Source organism: Rissa tridactyla, chromosome 8, assembly GCF_028500815.1.
Source record: "Rissa tridactyla isolate bRisTri1 chromosome 8, bRisTri1.patW.cur.20221130, whole genome shotgun sequence".
Classification (NCBI taxonomy): Eukaryota; Metazoa; Chordata; class Aves; order Charadriiformes; family Laridae; genus Rissa; species Rissa tridactyla.
Window position 1 is genome coordinate 48,517,660 of NC_071473.1, and position 21,438 is coordinate 48,539,097.

The window sequence follows — 21,438 nt, forward strand, 5'->3', positions numbered from 1 at the left end:
TGTGAACTACAGTGACAAGACCACTGGTGGGAGAACAGAGATCTCAGCTGGGTTATAGTACCGGGACTGTCAGTAGGAAATGAGTCAAAAGCCTTAATAACAGTGGAAAATCAATCGTATCTGAAAAGGTGATAATGATTTTGCCCTCAGAGTAGATAAGGACAGAGATGATCCGACCATGTTATTTAACCATGATTAAGCCACATTTAAAACTGTTCTAACCAAAATAAGCATTTTGATGCCTTTGTTGCTATGGAAAAGATCGCAAATTATTGACAAATAGAGTGAGAAGGAAGAGCAAAGCATTACTTGCCTACATCTGTATCAGCTGTGTGCTGTAAGGGAGACTGCAGGTTGCACTTTGTGAAAGCTATCAGATAGCACATTGCAGCATTCTTGCAGCAGACAGAAGGAATTTGGTGTGATTCTGTAGGAATCTCTACAGCTACTCTGTCTGCTGCACTCCCCATTCTCAGAACCACAATCCTGCTGCATATCCATAAATGAGAATCCACCACGTGGGATTATTTTTGATTTACAGCTCTGCAGCAGGGAGAGGACTCCGTTCTGTTACTCGGCCAACTATTGCACAACACCGGCAGGCACAATGTTCCTTTAGTGCAAAACACATAATCCCACTGGTGTCAACATGTAAGACTGAGGAATGTTGCCTTAAAACCTCTCTTTGTTTTCTGGAATCCTGAATTACTGACATGTAATTAAATGTTTTCATTCTTATAAATCAGTTTGGTACTATCAATAATAGTAACGTAACTTGGCTGATGAGATAGTGCCTAAAATATTTTCCTTCATGAAAAATGTTTTAAACACATAAAATAAATATCACTGCTAAATATCAAAGACTGAATATTATAACATTGCTGTGAAGTATGTGTCTTGTGAATAGTTCACAATTTAACATATGTTCCTATTTGGTTGCACACGCAATTGAAACATGAAATGTCCTTAAAGATGACCAAATTATTTGCTTAATGACTGTTTTGTTTTGTTAGTTTGTTGGGTTTTTTTAAGAGTAAGTTGCAGAAGTAACACAGCAGTGGTTCAGCCTTGATGGAAATATGTAAGGTTTGCACGTGACTGATGAGATGCAAAAGAGCATTAATTGAATTTGAACTCCATCAGCTGACAAGGACTTGCTTACCTCAGTGTCACCTTATGCTTCTTTCCTATTATCTGTAATAAAAGATATTTCATCAGCTTTGCCTGTTGTGTTCAACAGATGTAGCTACAAAAGTCTGGTGCCCATTCATAAAACAAGTTTCTTTGAGTTTTAGTAGCAATTAAAGCAGCCATGGAAAATACTTCCAGTGTAATAATGTGAAAACTATGTCATGTGTTTCAGTAGTTTCACAACAGCTTTTCAATTAAACTTTCTCAGTTTACAAATAAAATTACATTTAAATATATTCTGGCCTTAAAAATGCACCCCAGAATCTCAAAGACAAGCTGAGCTAACTCCTGCTGTTATTGATAATATTAATTTCAATTAGATGCACAAAAGCTGAGAAGCAATTGAAGACTGTATCAATGTATCTATACATAAATATCTACATCAGATTACCAAAATTATTGATGATGATGCGCAAGTATCAAACCAGCCAGATTTTTCTGATTCCCATATCAATTTAATTTGTGTAAACATTACAAATTTGTCCTTCTTTAGAAGGATAAACCCGCCAAGGTGCTTAGAAAACAGATATGATGTATAAAAATGAAACAAAGGACACTGAGGTCCAAAAGAGGAAAGTATCGAGGTTTTAGATATAAGACAGAGGAAGAAGCCATATAAGCCAGATAAGATCAGATAGCTAGATGAGTTTTGCAGAAACAGAGGATGTATTCTTCCTAAAACAATCTCCATGAAAAAAGGCATTTGGATTACATACAAATCTGAAACATTCTTGATTGTGAGCCTCTTCCTGTTTACAGAAGAGATATATTTTGTTCCTGTTCAAATCAAGTTTACCCTAGAGATTTTCCTTAGAGAAATATTTGTAAAAAATTATTTAATGCATTTCTGTCTCCTTTCCTTGTGATAGCATTAGATGATGGTAAATTACATCTATACAGATACGCATGAGAAAAAAATAGTTCAAAATCATCAGCAGAGCTATTTAGTTAACTGTAAAATTAATAAATAGATGAGTTAGTTAATTTAACTCCAATTCTCCTAAATCGGGAATAAATCCAAGGCCAGCAGTGGGTCTCCTAGATGGGACTACAAAATAAATCCATTAGCTAGATGGCACAACTATCGGCCCAAAAATATAAACCATACAGGTACCTTATAGAGACATCAAGGTCATGAAAGCCTATGTTGTTGCATTTATAAATACAGGTACCTGCTCTTTATTCTTGCTTTTCAGTATCCTTATTTTTGTAGTTGGGTTTCTCAGGTATGCAAGATGTCTGTTAACTCTAAACAACAAAAGTTTGTGACAGGGCCGGATGATATCACAAAGCCTATTGTATTAAAATAAAAGTCAACATAATATCTAATTCTGATAATTTCAAATCCCATCTTCCAGTATATGGAGTTCCTACAATCACAACTTAAAAATCTACAGTTATCCTCAATATAGGATTGAGACTTGTGTTTACAGAATAATTTAAAAGATTAAGTGAGTTACCAACATTGTCATGCAGACACAGGCTTTGCAAAACCTTGGTGTGATAGATCTCTGTCTTTTGCAAAAATAAAGCACAGGAAACAAAAGTGCTATGCATGGCATCTCAGAAAGACTAGTTACTAATTAAAAGAATGAGGCAGAAGACCAGGGAGTGGTGGTGGACTTTTTTGGGGTTTTTTTGACTGTATCATGTGCATTGGAGAGCAAATTGGAGCAGATCCTACAGCCCGGCTTTTTTTCCTGCCAGTGAGGCTTGAAAAGGGAAAAGTATCCTAAAATCGCTTCAGGATAGGCGTAAGGATACTTTTGATCGTCTCAAGCACAGAAGCTTGGATCACTTCCTTGGGTTTCTAAATCACTTAACAGGTATGTTTCCAGTCAGGTAACTGTCAATTACTGTATTTTAATCTAATTCCTACTTCAAGAAATGTGGTAGAGGCGGGACTGGGGCCTATATAACAACTGGCACAGACGAAAGCCAGCCAGATGGCATTAGTCTGTAAGACTTCTCTTGCCCAAAACCTAGCACCTACGTCCTTGGCAGCTTCTAAAAACAGCAGAGAATCTCTCTCCCCTCTACCACTATCATTATCATACAGCTGACTTTTTTACATATCTGCAGTTCTGTCTCCTGCCCTAGTAGCTTTGTAATAACGTAACAAAGTGTTCATATAAGAAAAGCATTTATTCTAATAACAAGATTCAAAAAGGCAAAATTTTAATTAGACTTCTTTCTTCTTTCAGGTACCTCAGTTTTGTAACATTGCTGAAATAACGTTCATCAATTCCTGTAGATCTTTTGGGATTGCTAATTAAAAATGTAATACAACTTAATACTTGAGTAAGCAATGTAATATAAAGATCTATTTTTGATCAGATAAGCAGATTAAATATATTACAAAAAGTAAAATTCCTAAAGTTTTAGATGTGCAAATTGTGCATATACAATTATTTGATTAAATGAACTGTGTGTGCTATTTCTAGCAGGAAGAAATATTTCCAAGCACCTCACTCAACCTAATGTCATAACTAGGCTCTTCATGCACATTGATAAGATCTGCCCAAACAATATACTAGATCTACATTTGGTCAACACTCTGTTCATAATTTATTATAAACTCCATTACTTTAGTCTGATCCTCATCACCAGAGGACTTAAACTTTGCTGATAATGCAAACAACCTGGGGTTTTGGCTAAAATGAAAACCTGTAAAAAGGAAATATAATAATCTAGAAAGAGAATCTATAACAAAATTTCATTTATCACTCAAGTCTCCTCGCTGGTTCTAGATTTACCATTACTTCCATCACTGCATTGTGTAAGCCAAATTTCCTTCCTCATACACAAGTGCACAACTGCTACCCAAGCCCATAGTTTCGGTGTATTCCATGAAGAGAAAATGGTCTTATGTCAGTATCTACTGCTTGTAAAGAAATCTCTTCCGTCTCCAGCCAGCATGTTACTCAACAGCCGCAACAGAGCTGCACAACACTGATGAGAGGGAAGTAATGTGTTCCACTGAAAAACGGACAAGGAAATGCCTAAAACTGCAAGTTGACTGAACGAGCAAAAGGAACTGAGTCAGCATTCTGGGGAAAGGAAGGAATAGGGAGGGGTGGAACAAACAGTATATTCTTCCAAAAAAAAGTATGTTCAAAGCAGATAACATATGAAAAAGGTTAGTGCTACTAGTATGCCATAAATAATATAAAATTTATCTAATGGACCATTAAAGTTTACGGATCAAATCCTCTTTCCTGGCCAAGATGTACTTGTATAACAAAGGCTCTCAGAGTTGGTTATAGCTTTCTGATTCACTATCCAGTTCACCTCTAGCATTGTGATGGGACTGGAGATGATTCATTAACAGAGGGAGCCAAGTTGCAGTTTCTCTACCCTACAATCCCTTTAAGACACTGTTTAAATGGGCTTTAAAACTGGTTACTATATCAGCTCTTAGTCCATTAAGAACTCTTAAGTCTGATAGAGAAATTTCCTAACTGGGACCCTTGGATGGTTTTCTCTTATTTTGCACTGCCTGAACACTGTACGAGGGAGATTGGACAGTGAATATGGCCTTAGGCTTTCCACTTACAACCTTCCTCAGGTTACTCCAGCTGTATGAATGCTTCAATTTCTCCACAACAAACAGAGTTTATTCAGATGTATGATTGCACATCCATGTTTACAGATCGCTAAACTGCAAATCCAATTCAAGTTTCTAGTGTTCGGGGGAACAGTATCCCTGGATGCAATGTGCCCTCTGAGCATGCATAATTTGAAACAGATGGCTCAACAGATGAGCTGCCAAACACACAAGGCCAATTCAAATGCCATCCAAAAGTAAAAGTTAAGTGGGATAAAAGTTTTCCTTGTCCCACTTTAGATAAACATAGCCTATCTGTTTGGAAGATGCTCTTTTCTCATTTTCTGCCTTTCTACTTAGTCTTTTCAAGTATGGCATGCTCTCAAAAACAAATTCAATTTTACTAGCTACCAAGATTGTATCATATATGTTCCAATTCTTTATTTTTTTTTTGTTTTGTTTTTAATAAAGCTCCAGCCTCTGGAGTTAAGAGCTTGCATGGGTTATTTGAGCTTTAATTCAAAAAAGCTGACAAGAAAGCAGCGAAATATAGGACTTTTCTGGCCTTCAAGGTTGCCAAGAAAAGCTTGAAAATGTGAACCCTGAAAGTTCAGAGAACAAAATTCCCTTTTAACTTATGCTTTAGTTGGCAGGGCTTAAGCAGAAATAAATAATTTAAAATGTCTGGAATATGAAGTCTACTGATTTCCCATTTAAACAATCTGATATAGGAACAGCTACCAGAAAGTTCTCCCCAGCTTGTAATACTTCCTAGCCTTTCCACAGGACCCGCTGCCAAACACTTGGTCCATGGCTTGCCTAAGTGGAGACGTTGTTCCTGCTGGCATTATTATGCCTCAGGCAATGCCTTCACTGTAAAGTAAAACTGATTTAAAGCTACCATATGTCTTGATTTTCCCAGATATGCCAGTTTTTTCCATCTGGATTCTTTTCCTGAGGACACACACACATCTATGTGCATCTATATCTGTCTATTAATCTGTCCATCTCCCCAAACTCTATCTTGTTGTCTGAATTTCTTAACATCAGGAATCCTGACACAATACCTTCAAAAAACCCAGAGAATGGCAGATTGCATACTGCAAATGAAAAAAAATTCGAATATTTCCAAGAAGGAATTACACTGTCTGAGCATTCACTGTACAGAATATGCCCATGTTGCTACTGGGAACAGAAATGACAGCCATCACTTCAGTCAGCCAAGCACTACTAAGATCAGTTACACTGCAGAATATCACCTATGCTTCACACAGTCGCTGCATCAGCTGACACTGCTGACACTGAATATCCCCAGAAATATTTAAAGTACTACAGTGCTACAATTAAGGATTTGTGGGTATACAGGATTCAAGCTAAAAACCAGAAAGACATTGTAAGTTTACCTAACTCTACAGCCAAGCCAAATACTCAGGGTATAAGACTGGTCCACCACCTATAAGAAAAAGAACATTGTCCTCCTCATGTTTTAGAAAATCAGTGAAATGAGTAAATTTAACGCAGCAACTCTGTAGTGATTAAATATGAGACATCACCCCTGATATTTAACAGATTAAATTCCCATCCAAAAGTGTAAAGCCAAGTAGACATAACTTTTACAGACAGAATGGGTTAATGTTATCAATATAGTTGGATGAGGGAAAACTGGGTAGGATTTTGTTTTGTCTAAAATTGTCAGATATGTAAACCAAAATCTGAAAGACTGATAAGAGAACAGTCCAATTGCTAGTCATTTTGCTGTATTCAGAAGCGATGCATCTTTTCTCTAGTTGGCATACTAGAAACAGCATAATTAGAACTAGTCAGCATGAACTGGAGAGTGTAATACTAATGAAAAGCTCAGATCCTCCTCTTTTCTTACGCAATATGAATAGCAGAGCTCAACTTTGGTTATTTACATGCTTTAATCTTTAATTCAATGGGACAAATCTTGTTCCTGATTATGTACATGTAACCACATCAACACCAATGGAACACACAAATATGAACAACTTTTGGCCTGTTTGGCCTGAACTGGAAACACCCAACTAAACTCATGCTTTCATTTGTTGTTGTTTATTTTGAAAGGCTTAATGCTGATAATCTACAAACGATATTGCAAACTTAACAGGTAAATTAAACCAAACTATCTATTGTGTATATTTCAAGTAAATACATAACTGTAAGAAACTACGAAATCCTAAACATTACCAATTTCAGCTTATGCTATGGAAATCAAAGTCTCACTGTATACTGCAGACTATTTTTATAGTTAGACTTCTTTGTTAGTATATTCCTCACAAGTTTATTTTAAAAAATTAATTATCTTGGGCAGTGGAAAGCAAATGATGTAACTGTCCATTTTCTGACAATTGTCCAGGGAATTTGGTTAACTCCAGTAGCATTTACAGACTTTAATATTAATGTTATTGTAGCATTTGCTTAGAAGTTACGTTGCAGTTACTGTTCAAATTAAATAGTGTATCAGGGCACTGGGAAGTACAAATAAAACACACCGATCTTTTGAAACTTAGAGGCAAACAGATGCAATAAGGCCTGGATTTTCATCAAGTTCTTGGTTTACAAACTGAGGAACAGAGTCGCCATCCTGTGTGTGCTGCTCTCTGTGAGCTGAGTAGGATTCCCTTTGTTTCAGCCCATGATATCTGGGCTTATTTCAGCAGTTCTGAGCAATTTCAGCTTCAGCAAAAGTCAGTGAAACTGCTAATGTTAAAAAATGGGCAAAATAAGGTTTGACTATTACAGTGTAAAATTAGGCTACAATATCATTAAAGATTCCCACAGAAATTCCACACTTACTGGGGAAAAAAACCCCAAAGCCCCCCTTGAAAGAGTACCTATAGAGTCCCTCAGCTAATGCTGTGAAACAGAGAACATAATATAAGAATAGAAGTAGTGGCTCATAACAAAGGTCTAAATAGCCCAGCGTCCTGTCTCCAGCAGTGGCAGTAGCTAGCAGCTGTGGAAGACAGTAGGAGTAGATAAACATGCAGTGAGACTGCCCTGGTGTACTTCCCAAACCTCCTATAATTTACAGCTCAGAAGTCACCTGAGCTAGAGTTGTTTAATTGGCGTGAGTGGTTGTTTTAGTCTAGACAGCTGATGAATTCATCCTATAATATGTCCCAAGCTTTTGTCTTCATACTGATAAGGTTGGAAACCTTGACAGGGTGGGCTTTCCCCTGATCTTTGAACTTGGGTTTTCCTGCTGCTGATACCAAGCTGATGAAGCTGCAGGAGGCGCTGCTGTGAACCGAAGTCTCACTTCATCTGGAAATCAGATGTGGCTGACCCTGCACATGAGTCTGCTAGTTCACACATAACCGGAATAGTCTCCTGACAGCTCCCAAGAGCTGTAAAAGTAGCAAAACACGCATCTACTCTCTAAACTGAGGTCCAAGAGCAAATCATGATTTTGGGGAAACAATTTGAGTTTATTCTGACAATTCCGGTGGCTACTTATTTTTCTTCTACTAAATCAATTCTCCACTTCTTTCTCCATTTCTCATGAGAGAGAGAGAGAATTGAGTACAATGAAAACATAATTTCTGCATTTTCACTTATATCAGAACAAGGAGGAAGTAAATCCTTTAAGCAGGCACCAAAAAGGATTATTTTAATTCTCAGATAAGAAGAAAAAGACTTCTCCAATTTTTGGTAGGATAAACCTTGCTACCTTTGTCTCCCATTCTTATACAAGAAACAGTAACCCTAAAGAAAGATATTTTTGACATCCCCAAAACAAGGCAGTTATCAGGTGAGGGATTATACTTTATACAGGGATCCTCCTACATACAAATCGCTAGGAGTGATTCTAGATCTAAAGTAAAATGATTTGGCCTTAAATCCTAGAATGAAGTGCACAAGGAGCTGGAAAGTGATTCTAAATTGACACAACTGAAACCTAGCTTTAATAGATACCCCTTTAATACTTCTAGCTATGGAAATATAAAATGAAGAATAGAAGCACTCATGGGATAGTGCTCATTCTATACAGCTGTGTTTTATGTTTGATTGCTCAGCTCTAGGTCTCCTTGACTTTACTTTTACCCTCCCTTTCATCTCCTTAGATTTCCCACCCGGTACCCTAAAAATTACCATAGTCAGATTTATGCTTGAGTCTAATACATTATTTCTGCTATTCACCTGGGGAAAAAAAAAAAAAAGGAAGGAAAAAGATATTTTTTATTTTTCCTCCAGATTTTAATAAGATTCTACCAGACAGCATGGATACTGTTCATAACAGCCTAATAATATGCATATATTCTGGAACCTACTTGTATATGTCTATACACTATCTTTAAATACTAGCTTTGATATTGCTGTATTTATTAATAACAAATAAATATAGTGTATAAAGAAAAGATAAATACTCCTTACTGAAAATAAACATAGCATATAGTCCTTATGATTAGGGATAATACTCTTTAAAATATTAATCAGTTTTTACCTTTTCCCGTGCTAAATTTGCTACACATCAAACTCTACTGTAAATAGTCTAATTTTGTGAGACATTGCATTCTTTCCAAACAAATTGACTGCAAAGAGCAAGTAACCTTATTTAAAACATATTAGTAGGCCAAACACTAGAAAAAGAGGTGATGGTGGGAAAGCTTTGGGAAAAGAGATTATGCTTATTTGCCTTTTTGTACTGAGGCTTCAGTGAAGTAAATATTCCAGTTGAGCAGCATTCCTCTATACCTTTTCAAAGTCTCTGTGGAGACTAAAGTAGAAATCACTTATTTGCGGTTGAGAAAATAGCATGGACTTCTGCATTAAATTTTAAATAAATTCTGCCCATGGGATGATAAGATGCTTAAATCAAATGATGAGACGTTATCCATCTACGCAATGCATTAGGAATATAAAATGTGATTCAGCATGCTGTGAACTCTAAACTCTTGTACTCAGCAAAGACATCAGGCCTGTTTTCTCAAGACTAAAATATGATTTGCTGTAAGTTTTATAATAAAATAATACTAAGATTACAGTGAGTTGTTCACCCTGCAAAATTCATTCCAGCATTTTTCTAGTTGCTAGACTAGATTTCCAGATTACCAGAGCTCAGTCCATGTGCAGATGGAAAATAGATCATAAAACTGTTCCTTCAGTATAAAGGCTAGGCAAATCTTTTAATTCTTTTGGACTACATTTATTGTATATTTAAGTTACACATTCTGTTAAAAGGTGCCTTCCCTATTAAATTGCTTTTAATTTTGTTTTGCTGTTAATTTTGTCTTGCTGTTAATGCCTTCATCTCTGAACACTGAAAGATCTCAAGTGTGACAGGAGCATGTGGGAGGAATTTTCTGCTCTCCTCTGCATAAAAGCAGTACAGAAGATATCCACATTTCTACATGGCAAAGACCCTCAGCAAGTTCAGAAATGTACTTCTTGAAGAAATGCTGACTCCTAAAATGTCAGTTTACATCTCTTGCAACTGCCAGATAAGGCTGTTATGTCAAACTTTCCTGCAAAACTGTAACCTGAATTTACTCTTTTACAAGACCGTAACAAAAATTAAGTTATGCTATTGTTATAAAGCTACTCAAATTTATAATGCTCTTAAAATGTGTTTCTCTGTAGACCTTGTAACAGGATTTGTTCAGTGAGTCACTTGAATTGCTTAACTGAATACCATCATCACACTGCAACATCTGACAAACTTTTCCTAGTCCTGTAAAGTATCAGTGCCAGTGAGGTGAGTCAGCTGCGTCTTTGCTGCATCATCCACCAGACATACAGCACCACTTGAGAGCATTAAATAACTATAGATAAAATAAATCTTAAGTTTCATAATCATCTCTACCTATTTTAAATGCAAGAGGGATTCTCCATCCCTTTCTTAAATGGTACCACATTTTGGCTGAACACATTCCATGTGTTTTGGGGAAATACTCTCCAGTGCAGCTCTAAACACGCCATAAAAAGGACGAGAATCTGGACAATAATAAGGCAGATTTTACAATGCTCAGAAAGAAAAGTCCCTTCTCTTGTGAAACCTAGTGCAAACACAGACATAAGCTATTAATAGAAACAGAACAGGGACTCTGAGGCCTGAGGACTTTAATTCCATACAACCTGTGGTAATTTGATTTCTTCTAGTGTAGGCTAATATGAAGTCATTTAGAAGACTCAAAAAGGTCTGCTTAGCCCTCCACGAGGTTCCATGACTGAAAGGAATTTATGACAATTAAGATCAGAGAAAAACTAGATTAAAATGGACAGGATTGGGAAAATTTATTACAAATGGCTTTTATTTGCTGGGATCGTACAGGAATTGGCAAGAAAGGCCCAAGGCAGAATTACTTGTTTGCCTCAGAAAGACACAGAACCAACTACTGTCTTCATTCCACTATAATGCTGATTTTTTTTTCATAAACATTTGTATTAAAAACAGTGACAGTATAATAAATCTATTAATAAAATCTACTTACAATGGCACTTATTGGCATACTTCATTTAATTATCGTCTTTTAAGAATGACTGTTTGTAGGGTAAAGGTGATTCTCTCCCATCTATCTTCCTCTCTGTAACCCCTAAACCAAACATAATTCTGGAGAAATAAAATAAAAAAATGTTTAGGCCCTGACATTGTTCCTGTTCTTAGTGTAATCAACAAATGCATAGAGGGACTAGAAAATACCTTTAAAGGGCAGTAGCAGGAGACTGAAGATGACACAGAAGCCTTCATCTTCTGCTTGATTGTAGTTTATTAGTGCATTTGTTACCCACAAAAAATCAAATGGATGAATTTTTTTCCTGCAGGTACAAATAAAAGATGTTACTTGCTGCCAAAAAGCAGAAAAAGAATCATCCACCATCTTGCTAAAACATAATTTCTCAGTTACGATGGTTATGTTGTCGGTAGTTGACACAGTGACCTGACAGAACAAGAAATATAAAATGAGACTACCAGCCCATTCCTGAAGTGAGAAAAGAGAAGGAAACAAACCATCATTTGTTCTCTTCTCAAATGGCTTCCTTATGTTCCACAGAACCCCAAGCAATTGCAGCTGTTGGGAGAAGCTAAAGCTACTTTCACTGCTGCCAGTCACACTCCCAGACACCCTTAAGGAAACCCACAAGCCACACAACTTCATCACTGAGGTTCCTCAATGTTATATCAGCTATAACTTCAGGAAAATTTACAATAGAAAAGCATTTTCCTCTTACAGAATCAGACCTTCAGTATACTCCTGCTTCTCATTCCCTCTACCCTGGTCCTTCACTGGTATTTAAATTGGCAGCACCTTCCTCTTGGCTAGAAACGACACAGATTTAAACTGTAATGGCCCAAAAAAAACCAGATGTAATTTACTGAACACACTTGGGCAAAGGAAAAGAACATAGAAGAAATTTTAAAGAGTAGGGTGAGAGTTGGGATGTCCTGGAAAACACAGTAAGAACTGGGCATATCTGAGGTTTCCCCCAACATTCCTGATGGGACAGTTTGAGTACTCCAGAGGCCACTTTATGGTTTAAACATTGTGGCTGGTCAGGAAATCTGTGTGTGGCTGGGGCACTACAGCAAGAAAATTTAGTCGAGGCCTCTGTGTGGCAGGAGAATGATGCTGGACAAGATTTTCAGCTGATGGAGCAGTGTATAAAACAAAGGCAGCACAAGGTAACCACTGCTGCTTTCTGCCCAGTTCTGTTGATCTCTGTAGTACATAATTCTCTCAGCTGACAGTAAGTACTCTACCTGATGTTAAAGAGGGTGACATACTAGTCTAATTTAAGTTTTGTAAAATACGGAGAACATCACAATAAAACTGTCTATAATTATAGAAAATAACAGCTCTTTGTAACTGTTCCAAATTGGATACAGACAGAACGTATTAAAGCAAACTAAATTCTTCTATTAAGGAAGTAACTTCTATTTCAAGTAATATTTTATTCAAAATCATTGATGCTGATGATGTAATATACAAAGTATATAAAGGTAGGTTATATCACAGTTGTGGCTGATTTCAGTTTGTTGAACTAAAATGTTTGCACTAATCTTTGAAAACAATTTGAACAGGCACCTACAATCTTTATCAGAAGGATCTAGTCAATCAAGCCTAATTCCTTCAACAATGCCCTCATGAACCATGTTCAATATATACTGGAGTAATCCGATATACACAGAAGACACATCATCCTGGCACGTCAAGAAAGTACATAAAACTGTATGATACTGTATCCTGAATGCTGATAACAGACTATAATTTTGTATTTATTTCAATTTGTGTGGGTTTTTTTGAAAAACAATGATTCTCTGCTCTCTGCCAAATTACCTAAAGAGAATATCCACACCACATTTCTAAAAGAAACCTCAAGACGTGTTCCCCTTTAACACCTATTAACGCAACTTTTCCATCCACTCTAGGGCTTTTAAGGTCTAGCTAAATTGAGTTAGCTAAAATACATGTTTTTCCTAGTGGAGACAAGTCTTTGGCACATTTCCGCTCAAAAACAAGTCAAAGAGAACAAAGAACTAGTAAGATATTCTGTGTATGCCGAAGTTCAGCAAATTCAGCCTCTGGCAAACCAAGGTAAATAGAAAGCTCTTCTGTTGAGAATTTCTCATTGAGAATGCTCTGCCTACAGACAGCCCTTTCACAGTTAAGCCAAAAGGTTTTTTGCACAAGCTCTTTGCGTAGTTTCATCTCTTGTGGCATAATACAGTCAAAATAGTGCTCTGAGATAATAAAGCTCCGGTCCAACTACAGCTTTAAATGGTAGTACTAGTAATGTTCTGGCACCATCTGATGTTTTTTGTTTTGCTTGCCTGGGTATAATCTCTAGGCAGCCACGCTTTGTTTAGTCAGTGAAGCTAAAGTAGAAAACAGACTACTAAGGTCATATGCAGCTTGAAAAAGAATGTTATCAAAATTAACAAGCCGGGTTTCAAGACTGAATTGTGCATTAGCTAGATTAAACTGGTAACACCACTCATAAACACACCACCAGGTGACTCCAAAGGGTATTAGAAAGTCAACACTATAAATTCCACTTGGTAACAAACTAGTAAGCAATACGACATGTGAAATGGGAAGATGAATTGAAATATATCAGTATTTCTTGTTTTCTAGAATCAAACACAGAAGCTCTACCTTTGAGTGTTTCTTTTTCCCTGAAGGGCTAACTGGTGTGATTTTTCTATTAAAATGCGTTTGACTTGGTATAAAGTTGCAGTGTTGTTAGACACTAGACCTACTTCAGCCCTACGATAAAAGGATTTCTATAATAAAATCATAAAAAGAAAAAAACCACAAGTTTATATTTGGTGGGAAAATAAAAGGAAAAAATTTATTCAATGAATACTGCAAAGATTGCACAACGAACACAAACCTGATGATAAAAGCACTACTTCAGCTGCTATATTGTTGATCCCTAGGAAGGAACATGACTATCTCCATGGGTCCTTTGAAGTTTTTCTGTTAAAGTACAACTGAAGTTATGTACTTATGTCAGAGAAGACCAGTGCCAAAGAACATGCCTTGCACAGAACAACAGATTTACAATTGTCCATAGCTCCTAGGGAATTCATTCCACATTCTTGGATCAGTCCACAGGAAAACTGTGCCCCATTTAAATAAGGCTTACCCTTAAAAGGTTACCTTAAGTCACGAATGTTTTTTTATACACTTTGGCCCCATGGCCCCCTCAGGAGAAGACCCGGGCCCTTGGACTCGACCGGCAAAGCCCCACAGCCGCTTCGCAGAGGCAAACAGCGAGGCATAGGAGACGAGCACAACAGCGAGGGAAATTAAAAGGCGCCGTGGTGCCAAGTATTTTACGGTACAGGGTAACGCCCTCCCGCCCTCACACAACTGAGGGCAACATGCCACGGCCAACATGCCACTGCCACCCCACCGCCCCACCACCTCCACGGCCCGCCCTCCTTCTCTCCTTCCTCCCCTGAGCCGTGAGGGGAATCCCCGCCATCTCGGGGACCGGCTCCCTTGGGGGGAGACCGGCTCCCTTGGGGGGAGACCGGCTCCCTCAGGTACCACCCACACCCCCGCCTCCTCCCGCTCGCCTCACCACACGCCGCCCCACCTCCCGACGCCCGTCCCCGCTGCGCGCGCAAGCCACGCCCCCTGCCCGCCCGCCCCGCCGGGGCAGTGTGGCCCGAGGCCCCGCCCCCTCGCTGCGTGCCCCGCCCCCTCCCCTCCTGGCGGCCGCCCTGCCGCTGCCCGGCTCCCCTCACCGAGCGGGCGGTGCGCGTGGCGGCGGTGCCGGTTCGGTGCCTAAGATGGCGTCTATCATGGAGGGCCCGCTGAGCAAATGGACCAATGTCATGAAGGGCTGGCAGTACCGCTGGTTCGTGCTGGACTACAACGCCGGGCTCCTCTCCTACTACACGGTGAGGGGCAGCGGCGGGCCGGGCGGGCGAGGAGCCGAGAGACCGGCTGAGGCGCAGGGTGGGGGTGGGGAGGGGACTCGGGGCGGGGTTACCGCTCAGCTGGCCAATGGGGAAGGAGGAGGCGGCGGGAGCAGCCAATGGGATGGGCCCTGCGGGGAGATTGATGGGTGGGGGCGAGAGGCGTTGTTATTGTTGGCGGCCGGCGCGGGAGGGGGGGCGGCGGCTCCGGGGCGGGGTCGTTGGGCGGGAGCGGCCGTTGCCCCCGGCCGGGAGTTCCCGGGTGGCCGGTGGGGTCTCGGAAGCCGTAGGTGGCTCCCCGGGGCCTCGCGCCCACCCCCGGGCGGGTGGCGGACCCCTCTGTCCTCGGGGGAGCGGGGCCGGCCCGGAGCTGTGCTGGGCGATGGCCGCGGGCTCCCGCTGCCTTCGCGCCCCGCTGACCGCCCGGCGGGAACTTGGCCGCTCCGCCCGGGCGGCGGGCCCGGGAGGCTGTCGCCTTGCCGGGCGGCCCGCCCGCCTCACGAACGACTGCGCCGAGCGGCGAGGCGATCTCCTCCGGCACCCAGCGGCCGCGGAGCCGCCGCTGTGCACGGCGGGGCCGGTGACTCTGCGGCCGGGCCAGTGTCTTGGCCGCCGGTCGCTCCCCAGTTCGGGACTGACTTTCCCGTTTCCGTTGAGGACTTCCTACTTTCAAGCCCAAACTTTAAAAGTGCAGTGTATAAAGAAACAGTGATGTTTTCCTCGACTCTTTTTTTTTTTTTTTTTTCCCCTCTTGTGACAGATCCTGTCTTGCTCACTTGTTCAGCTTCTTACGTAAAAATGTGAATTAAGTTACGTTTTACCAGTGCAAATTCATTTTTTCAAGGATATGCCCTTAAATGAGAAGGCTGACTGGCTGAAAGGCGTGCACGCCACAGTTAAGTTTTCTTAGCATGGAGTAATTGCTGTTAGAGTGCCTGTGCATATAAGGCACACATTTAACCTGTTGTAAATTGTAATAGATTTACAGCAAATAACTTAACTTGGAGTATCTTGCTGTCTGTGAAGGTATATTCATACAGAAGCATTGCATATAAATCTTTTTTTTCCCTAAATCTGGATTTCCAGCCCTACTGGGTGGGAGCTCCTCTCTCCAGACCTAGGAGTTTATAAGGCTCTTGGCATAAAACAGTTACAGACTCTCAGTTTTAGTTCATGTAGGTTCAAAATCCCTCACCAGGAATATGGATGAAAAAAGGGCTTTTACAGTTGCTTTTTAATGGCTGTTCAAATGTCAGTTGTTTGACTGAGATGAATTAGTGAGTGTAGTCTAAGTGGAGGTCCAAGGTGCAAAGTCATTTAATGCTCAGCTACAGAAATAGAAACATTTGCTGATGACTACTGCATATAATAATAATTCTGGTTGTTGCAGTGACTTTCATTCTATGGTCTTCACCTGTCTAAGAAAAGTCAGTTCTTATATTTCATTATTTCCTGTGATTGGATATCCCTACATATGCATTACACTTTTATTTTGTATAATGTTATTATAATGACTTTTAGTGCAGAAATTTAAAAATCCTTTTTTAAGCTACCCTGAAAAATTCAAGTTGGGATCAAGAAATCAAATCACGTTCTCTGCTTTGTGTGCCTTTACCACTAAGAAACTCCTGCAGCTAACATTTATTTTAGAATGCTTCCTTTATCCATGTGCTTTTACGCACGTATATCTGTAAAGTACGTTATGCCATTCTCTAGACATCTGAATTCATTCTTGTACCTAAGGGTATGTATCATGTTGAATTCAAGCTGGGGAAAGACTGGCTGCCAAAAAGAGCTGATCCTTCAGCACGGATGCTTCTTCATGTGTGCTGTCGTGATTACTCACAGGGCTGGAGGGGCAGTTGGAACATGGGTTTGAAAGATAGTTCAGATCAAGTCCCAGTTGACCGCATGCCTCCCAAGTACTAATATTAGCACTGAGAAGGTAGTGGGATACTCTTTCTTTCAGCTGTATCTTTAGTTTTAGAGTGCTGAGTCCTGAATGGTAGTTTATAAGACTGTGGTACATAAGCAACATTAAATTGGAATATTGGCAGGTGTGGGGGCTTTATGTATGTGGGAAAATGGCCTGTTGTGATTCTCTACGTGCAGACTTGTATTTTGAATTAAAGGCTTACCTATGTGATCAGGTACGTAGCGTCGTGTACTCTGTTCCCTCTGGGCCAGTTTCAGTCTGAAGCAATATAATAGACAAGCCTTGCTCTGCTTGTCTAAGTGCAGCTGAACGATTTTCAGCCTGAAACTGGCCCTTCCCTCTGAGCGTAAGGCATGGGTGGGGTAGGTGGAGGTTGTTTCACCATGACTGTGTAGACATGCAGTTTGTGAAGAGTTTTGCTGATAGGAGAGATTACAGTTAACTGATCAGCTTTTACCTGCTCATCACCTCTCGCAGACTCCTTAGCCCATTTCAATCCCGAAAATTGCGCATGCAGGAGACACTTTCTCCAGTTGATCCAATAGCCAATTAACCTTTGGCAGAGGAGCTGTGGAAAACTGCAGGGTAATAACTTCTGATCCAGCTGAACTTTCCATCAGAGCTAGATCTGGAAACATACATCTCTTCATAGGTGTGTCCTTGCACTGTTGTATTTAGTCTTAAAATAGACTGCAGAAAAGTACTGTTAATGTGGAATAAACATTCAGACAGAGTTAGTATGCAATAGTATTGCACTTGTGGAAAAAAAAAAAAAGCACCTAGATTAGTATGCTTTATCTTTTGGTAAAATGAGTAGATGTTATCCTAAATATGTTTTGGATACATACATCAGAAGCAAATGCATTCAATTAAATTTACATTTCTGAGATGATTAGAACTTTCAAGGAGCAAGGCAAAAGATTTTGTATCATCTGAGTCAGGAAAAAAAAAGAATTTAACGTTCATGCTTATTTCTGTTTTCATTTGTGTATTCCTTCCACTCTACTTAGGTGTATTGCAGTGCACCACACTAGTCGTACTTATTTGCAAGTGTGAATGCAAATGTTTCTTACATGCATTTCCAAGTTGTTTTATGAAGGTTTTTTAGAACGCCAAATTGTTTGCTTTTTTCCCACTTCTTCTGTAGTTTGTGGGTTTTTTTCTCTTTCAGAATAGAAAAGTACATCCTCAAATTTGCTTATAATTACATTTGTTTAAATTTCTTTATGAATTATGTGTTTCAGAGAGTATCATCTGGACTTATCCAGATTCTGCCTGTATGTGGTTTTGCTTGAGTAAATTATTGTCTGATATCAGTAAATGGCTACTTTTTTTCTTTTTTTTTTTTTTTTTTTTTAAGAGCAAAATATGACCTAAATGACCGTGTACCATTTGGGATCAGTTTGACCAATGGTTTGACAAATTACTTCTTTTTTCCCCCTCAGTATTCTTTGATTTGTGAATCCACCAATGTTTTCTCTTGAAGGTATAGCAAATGCAAGTCTACTGAAGCATTGTGTTTTTCAGTGTGTAGTTGGCTGCACTGACAATATTTAATGGAGAAGTCTCGAAATGGCTCATTTCTGCCTTCTCCTGGAACAGGACCTGTAAAGTTGTTCCGTGAGCTGGATTACAGCTGAAAAATAACTTTCTCCTCATATATTTTTTCAGCTGAATTTGTTCTGTTGTTTGTTTTCTGCATGTTTGTATAAAAATGTATGTTGGCATTGTACTGGGAGATAGAATGAAGACAAAGAAATGGCTAGGGAGGAAGAGGGAGTTGAACGCAATTTGCTTTTTGTTTGTGTTTTCTGGCAGAAGTACTGTCTTAAATACACATCAGCTATAGCCTTGATTACCCTTGGGAATCATGTAGAAATAATCCAGAGAACCCCTCAAGGTTGAAAATCTGATTGAAATTCTTGTTTTGAGTGTACTCTTTAAATAAATATTTTAATTGTATAATAAATTGAAAGCAGAACGGGCATAGCTGTGCAAACAATGCTAAAACCAGGGCCAGGAGATAGGAAGGTCAGTTCCTTAAAGTATTTTAAAACTTTGTGGGTTTTTTACATATGGTGGTATTGAAAGGAGAACTGTTCAAAGTGTTGTAGACTTAAACAGCTGGCTTGTATAGCGAATGAGGGTAGCAAGAAAAAATTGTGTATGACAACTTCATGGCGTGTGTTCTTGAAACAAAACTGTGTAGCCTCTCATCGTCTTAAAGGTTCTTGCACTAATAAGTGCATAAAGAATATATTTCAGTGCTTAGATATCCCGTTGTTGTTTTGTTAATCATTCCATCAAACTACTTTTAAAAACATATGCTGGTTGAATGCAAAATCTGTGTGAAAACAGCCGTTGTGAGGAAGCAGTTGTGGTGTAAAAATATTTTTCCCCTAATGCTTTTTAAAGCTTGCTGCTAGTTAGCAACTTTAATTCTGGTTGTACCGTCTTGAACTACTTGTGGATTGTACAATCCAGATATTGAGGAGGGGGACTCAAATTTTGCAATAGTTTCATGAACCTTTGGTGGTGAACTGAAAACAAATCTCGTGAACTTGAGTTCAAATGATGCCTTTGAAGCTGGAGTCATGGCTCAGTGCCCCGATGGTAGAGACTTTCAGTTGAACGTGTTTTCCTGCTTTTTCCAAATACAATTTCTCAATCAACAGCTGTGTGCAAAAATCCCAAGGACACAGGAAAAAAACACCTGCTTTTGCACAAACATTCCCTTTGAGGTCTCTGAGGTGACACTTTTTCCTGTAATAACTTGATCTGTCACATGCCCTACAAACATGTGCTCAGCGAGTCTGATGAAAACAGACAAAACCATAAGCAAACCAGGTATAATAAGAAAAAGAATTCTGAACTTGCAGGCACACGATAAAAAATATTGATGGCTATTACGCAACACTAAATTGAATTTTGTACATAGTTTTAACTTTCTGTGACAGGTTTTGATGCACTGAATAGATTGTTATAGGATTATAATTTAAAGATTTCACTCCTCTTTAGTAGTTAGGGTACAGGTCTGGTTTTAGGTCTTCCAATACCTGATCACCACTTTGCAGCGTGCGTCCGTGGCATTTCTCATCCCATATAAACCTATTGTGCCTGTTCAGATTCGTTCAAAGATGTTTGATAGGTTAATTTTGTACTGCACGTCAGCTGTCCTCTCAAAGCCGGCCATGTTGTCTGCGCCGTTAACTTGATGGAGTGTAGTTGGGTGCTCACGTAGGATCTGTATCAAGATCAGTTTGGTGAATCAGTAGAGTAGAGGTCATGTGCTAATTGTAGATCCAAAGAAAAACAGCTCAGTACTAAATATGTTCACTTACCCACAAAATCTCATCCGGTGCATGTTTTTTGTATTTTATTAGGTGTGCAAAATAAAACCAGTAGCATCTAGAGAATCAAATTTTGTTGTTGTTAGGTTACAACTTTGTTTAAGATTTCTAGCTATTTAAAAATCTTTCCTCAATGCGGGTTGGGAATGGAGTAGTTAAACTGAGTCTAATGAGCTAATGAACTGTCGGGTGAGAGAGACAATTTAGTGAATAAGCTTTATTTAAAATAACTTAGAATTATACAGTATGAACTTTTAATAGCAATTACGGTATTTAGAAATTTGAAAAGATCAACATGGTGGTCAGATAGCCAGTCTGATACAATCGGATACAGGCTGTTTAGTCTGTAGCTGTCGCTTCTTGGGGAAGAGGCCGAAGGGAGGGTCCTATGATTGTGCCCTGTCTTTTACACCTGGATCCAGTTAAGGCCTTTCATGTCTTAATTTCCTGTAGGATTCTCTAAGTAGTGTAATGCTTTTCTTTGTCAGGAACCATAAACTGTTGCCTTACCTTTTTCAGATATACATGGCATCTATTGGCATCCTCGGTTACTGCTGCAGTGGTTTGGTTCCTGCTGTATGGCTGCATCCACAAAAGTCAAAGCTTTAGCTACAGGAACCACGTGGCTGTTAGATGCTGTCCCTGTGCTCAAGGAGGTCCTCTGAGACTGGGCTATGCCTTGCAAGGCAGCGAGAGGAATGGTGGGCTGGGAACAGCACGTAAAGTTTTTAGATTGTTTTATTTCTGCTTGAAAAAGGAGGGTTGCCGTAGCATTTGATGAGGACTATAACTATTATGGAAAGTGGTCCAAACTAAAGCCCCTCCTGTAGATTTAGTTAAACTGAAAAAAATCACTATTTATAAATACAGCTTGTTCCAGGTTCTTCGTCCCTAACGGGAAATAAATGTTGTAAGTGGTTTTGCTCATCTGTGTACTTATGTTAGAGATTTCCTTGACAGCCCTGTGTGAGTCAGAAATGTACCTCTTCAAGTTCTGTGCGCTTCTGCGCAAGCAGAACTC

General features: G+C 39.5%; 2 protein-coding genes across 5 annotated transcripts in view; one reads left to right on the plus strand and one right to left on the minus strand.

The window, feature by feature from the left end:
- EPS15 (epidermal growth factor receptor pathway substrate 15) overlaps positions 1-15,080 on the minus strand; it is a 74,490-nt gene extending 59,410 nt beyond the window's left edge. Inside the window, exons 1-3 of one of the 2 annotated variants that reach the window (XM_054211632.1) lie at positions 14,958-15,080; positions 11,403-11,518; positions 11,194-11,312 (exon numbers count right to left, since the gene is read on the minus strand). The gene's annotated coding sequence lies outside the window, so the exon portion shown is untranslated. The remainder of the gene's footprint in view (positions 1-11,193; positions 11,313-11,402; positions 11,519-14,957) is intronic. The other variant, XM_054211633.1, reaches the window with a different exon arrangement.
- The window catches only part of OSBPL9 (oxysterol binding protein like 9), a 65,846-nt gene continuing 59,388 nt past the window's right edge, over positions 14,981-21,438 (plus strand). For 2 of the 3 annotated variants that reach the window (XM_054211643.1, XM_054211644.1), the window contains exon 1: positions 14,981-15,113. In XM_054211643.1, the coding sequence (XP_054067618.1) occupies positions 15,003-15,113 (111 nt within the window). In that variant the 5' untranslated portion in view covers positions 14,981-15,002. The remainder of the gene's footprint in view (positions 15,114-21,438) is intronic. The other variant, XM_054211645.1, reaches the window with a different exon arrangement.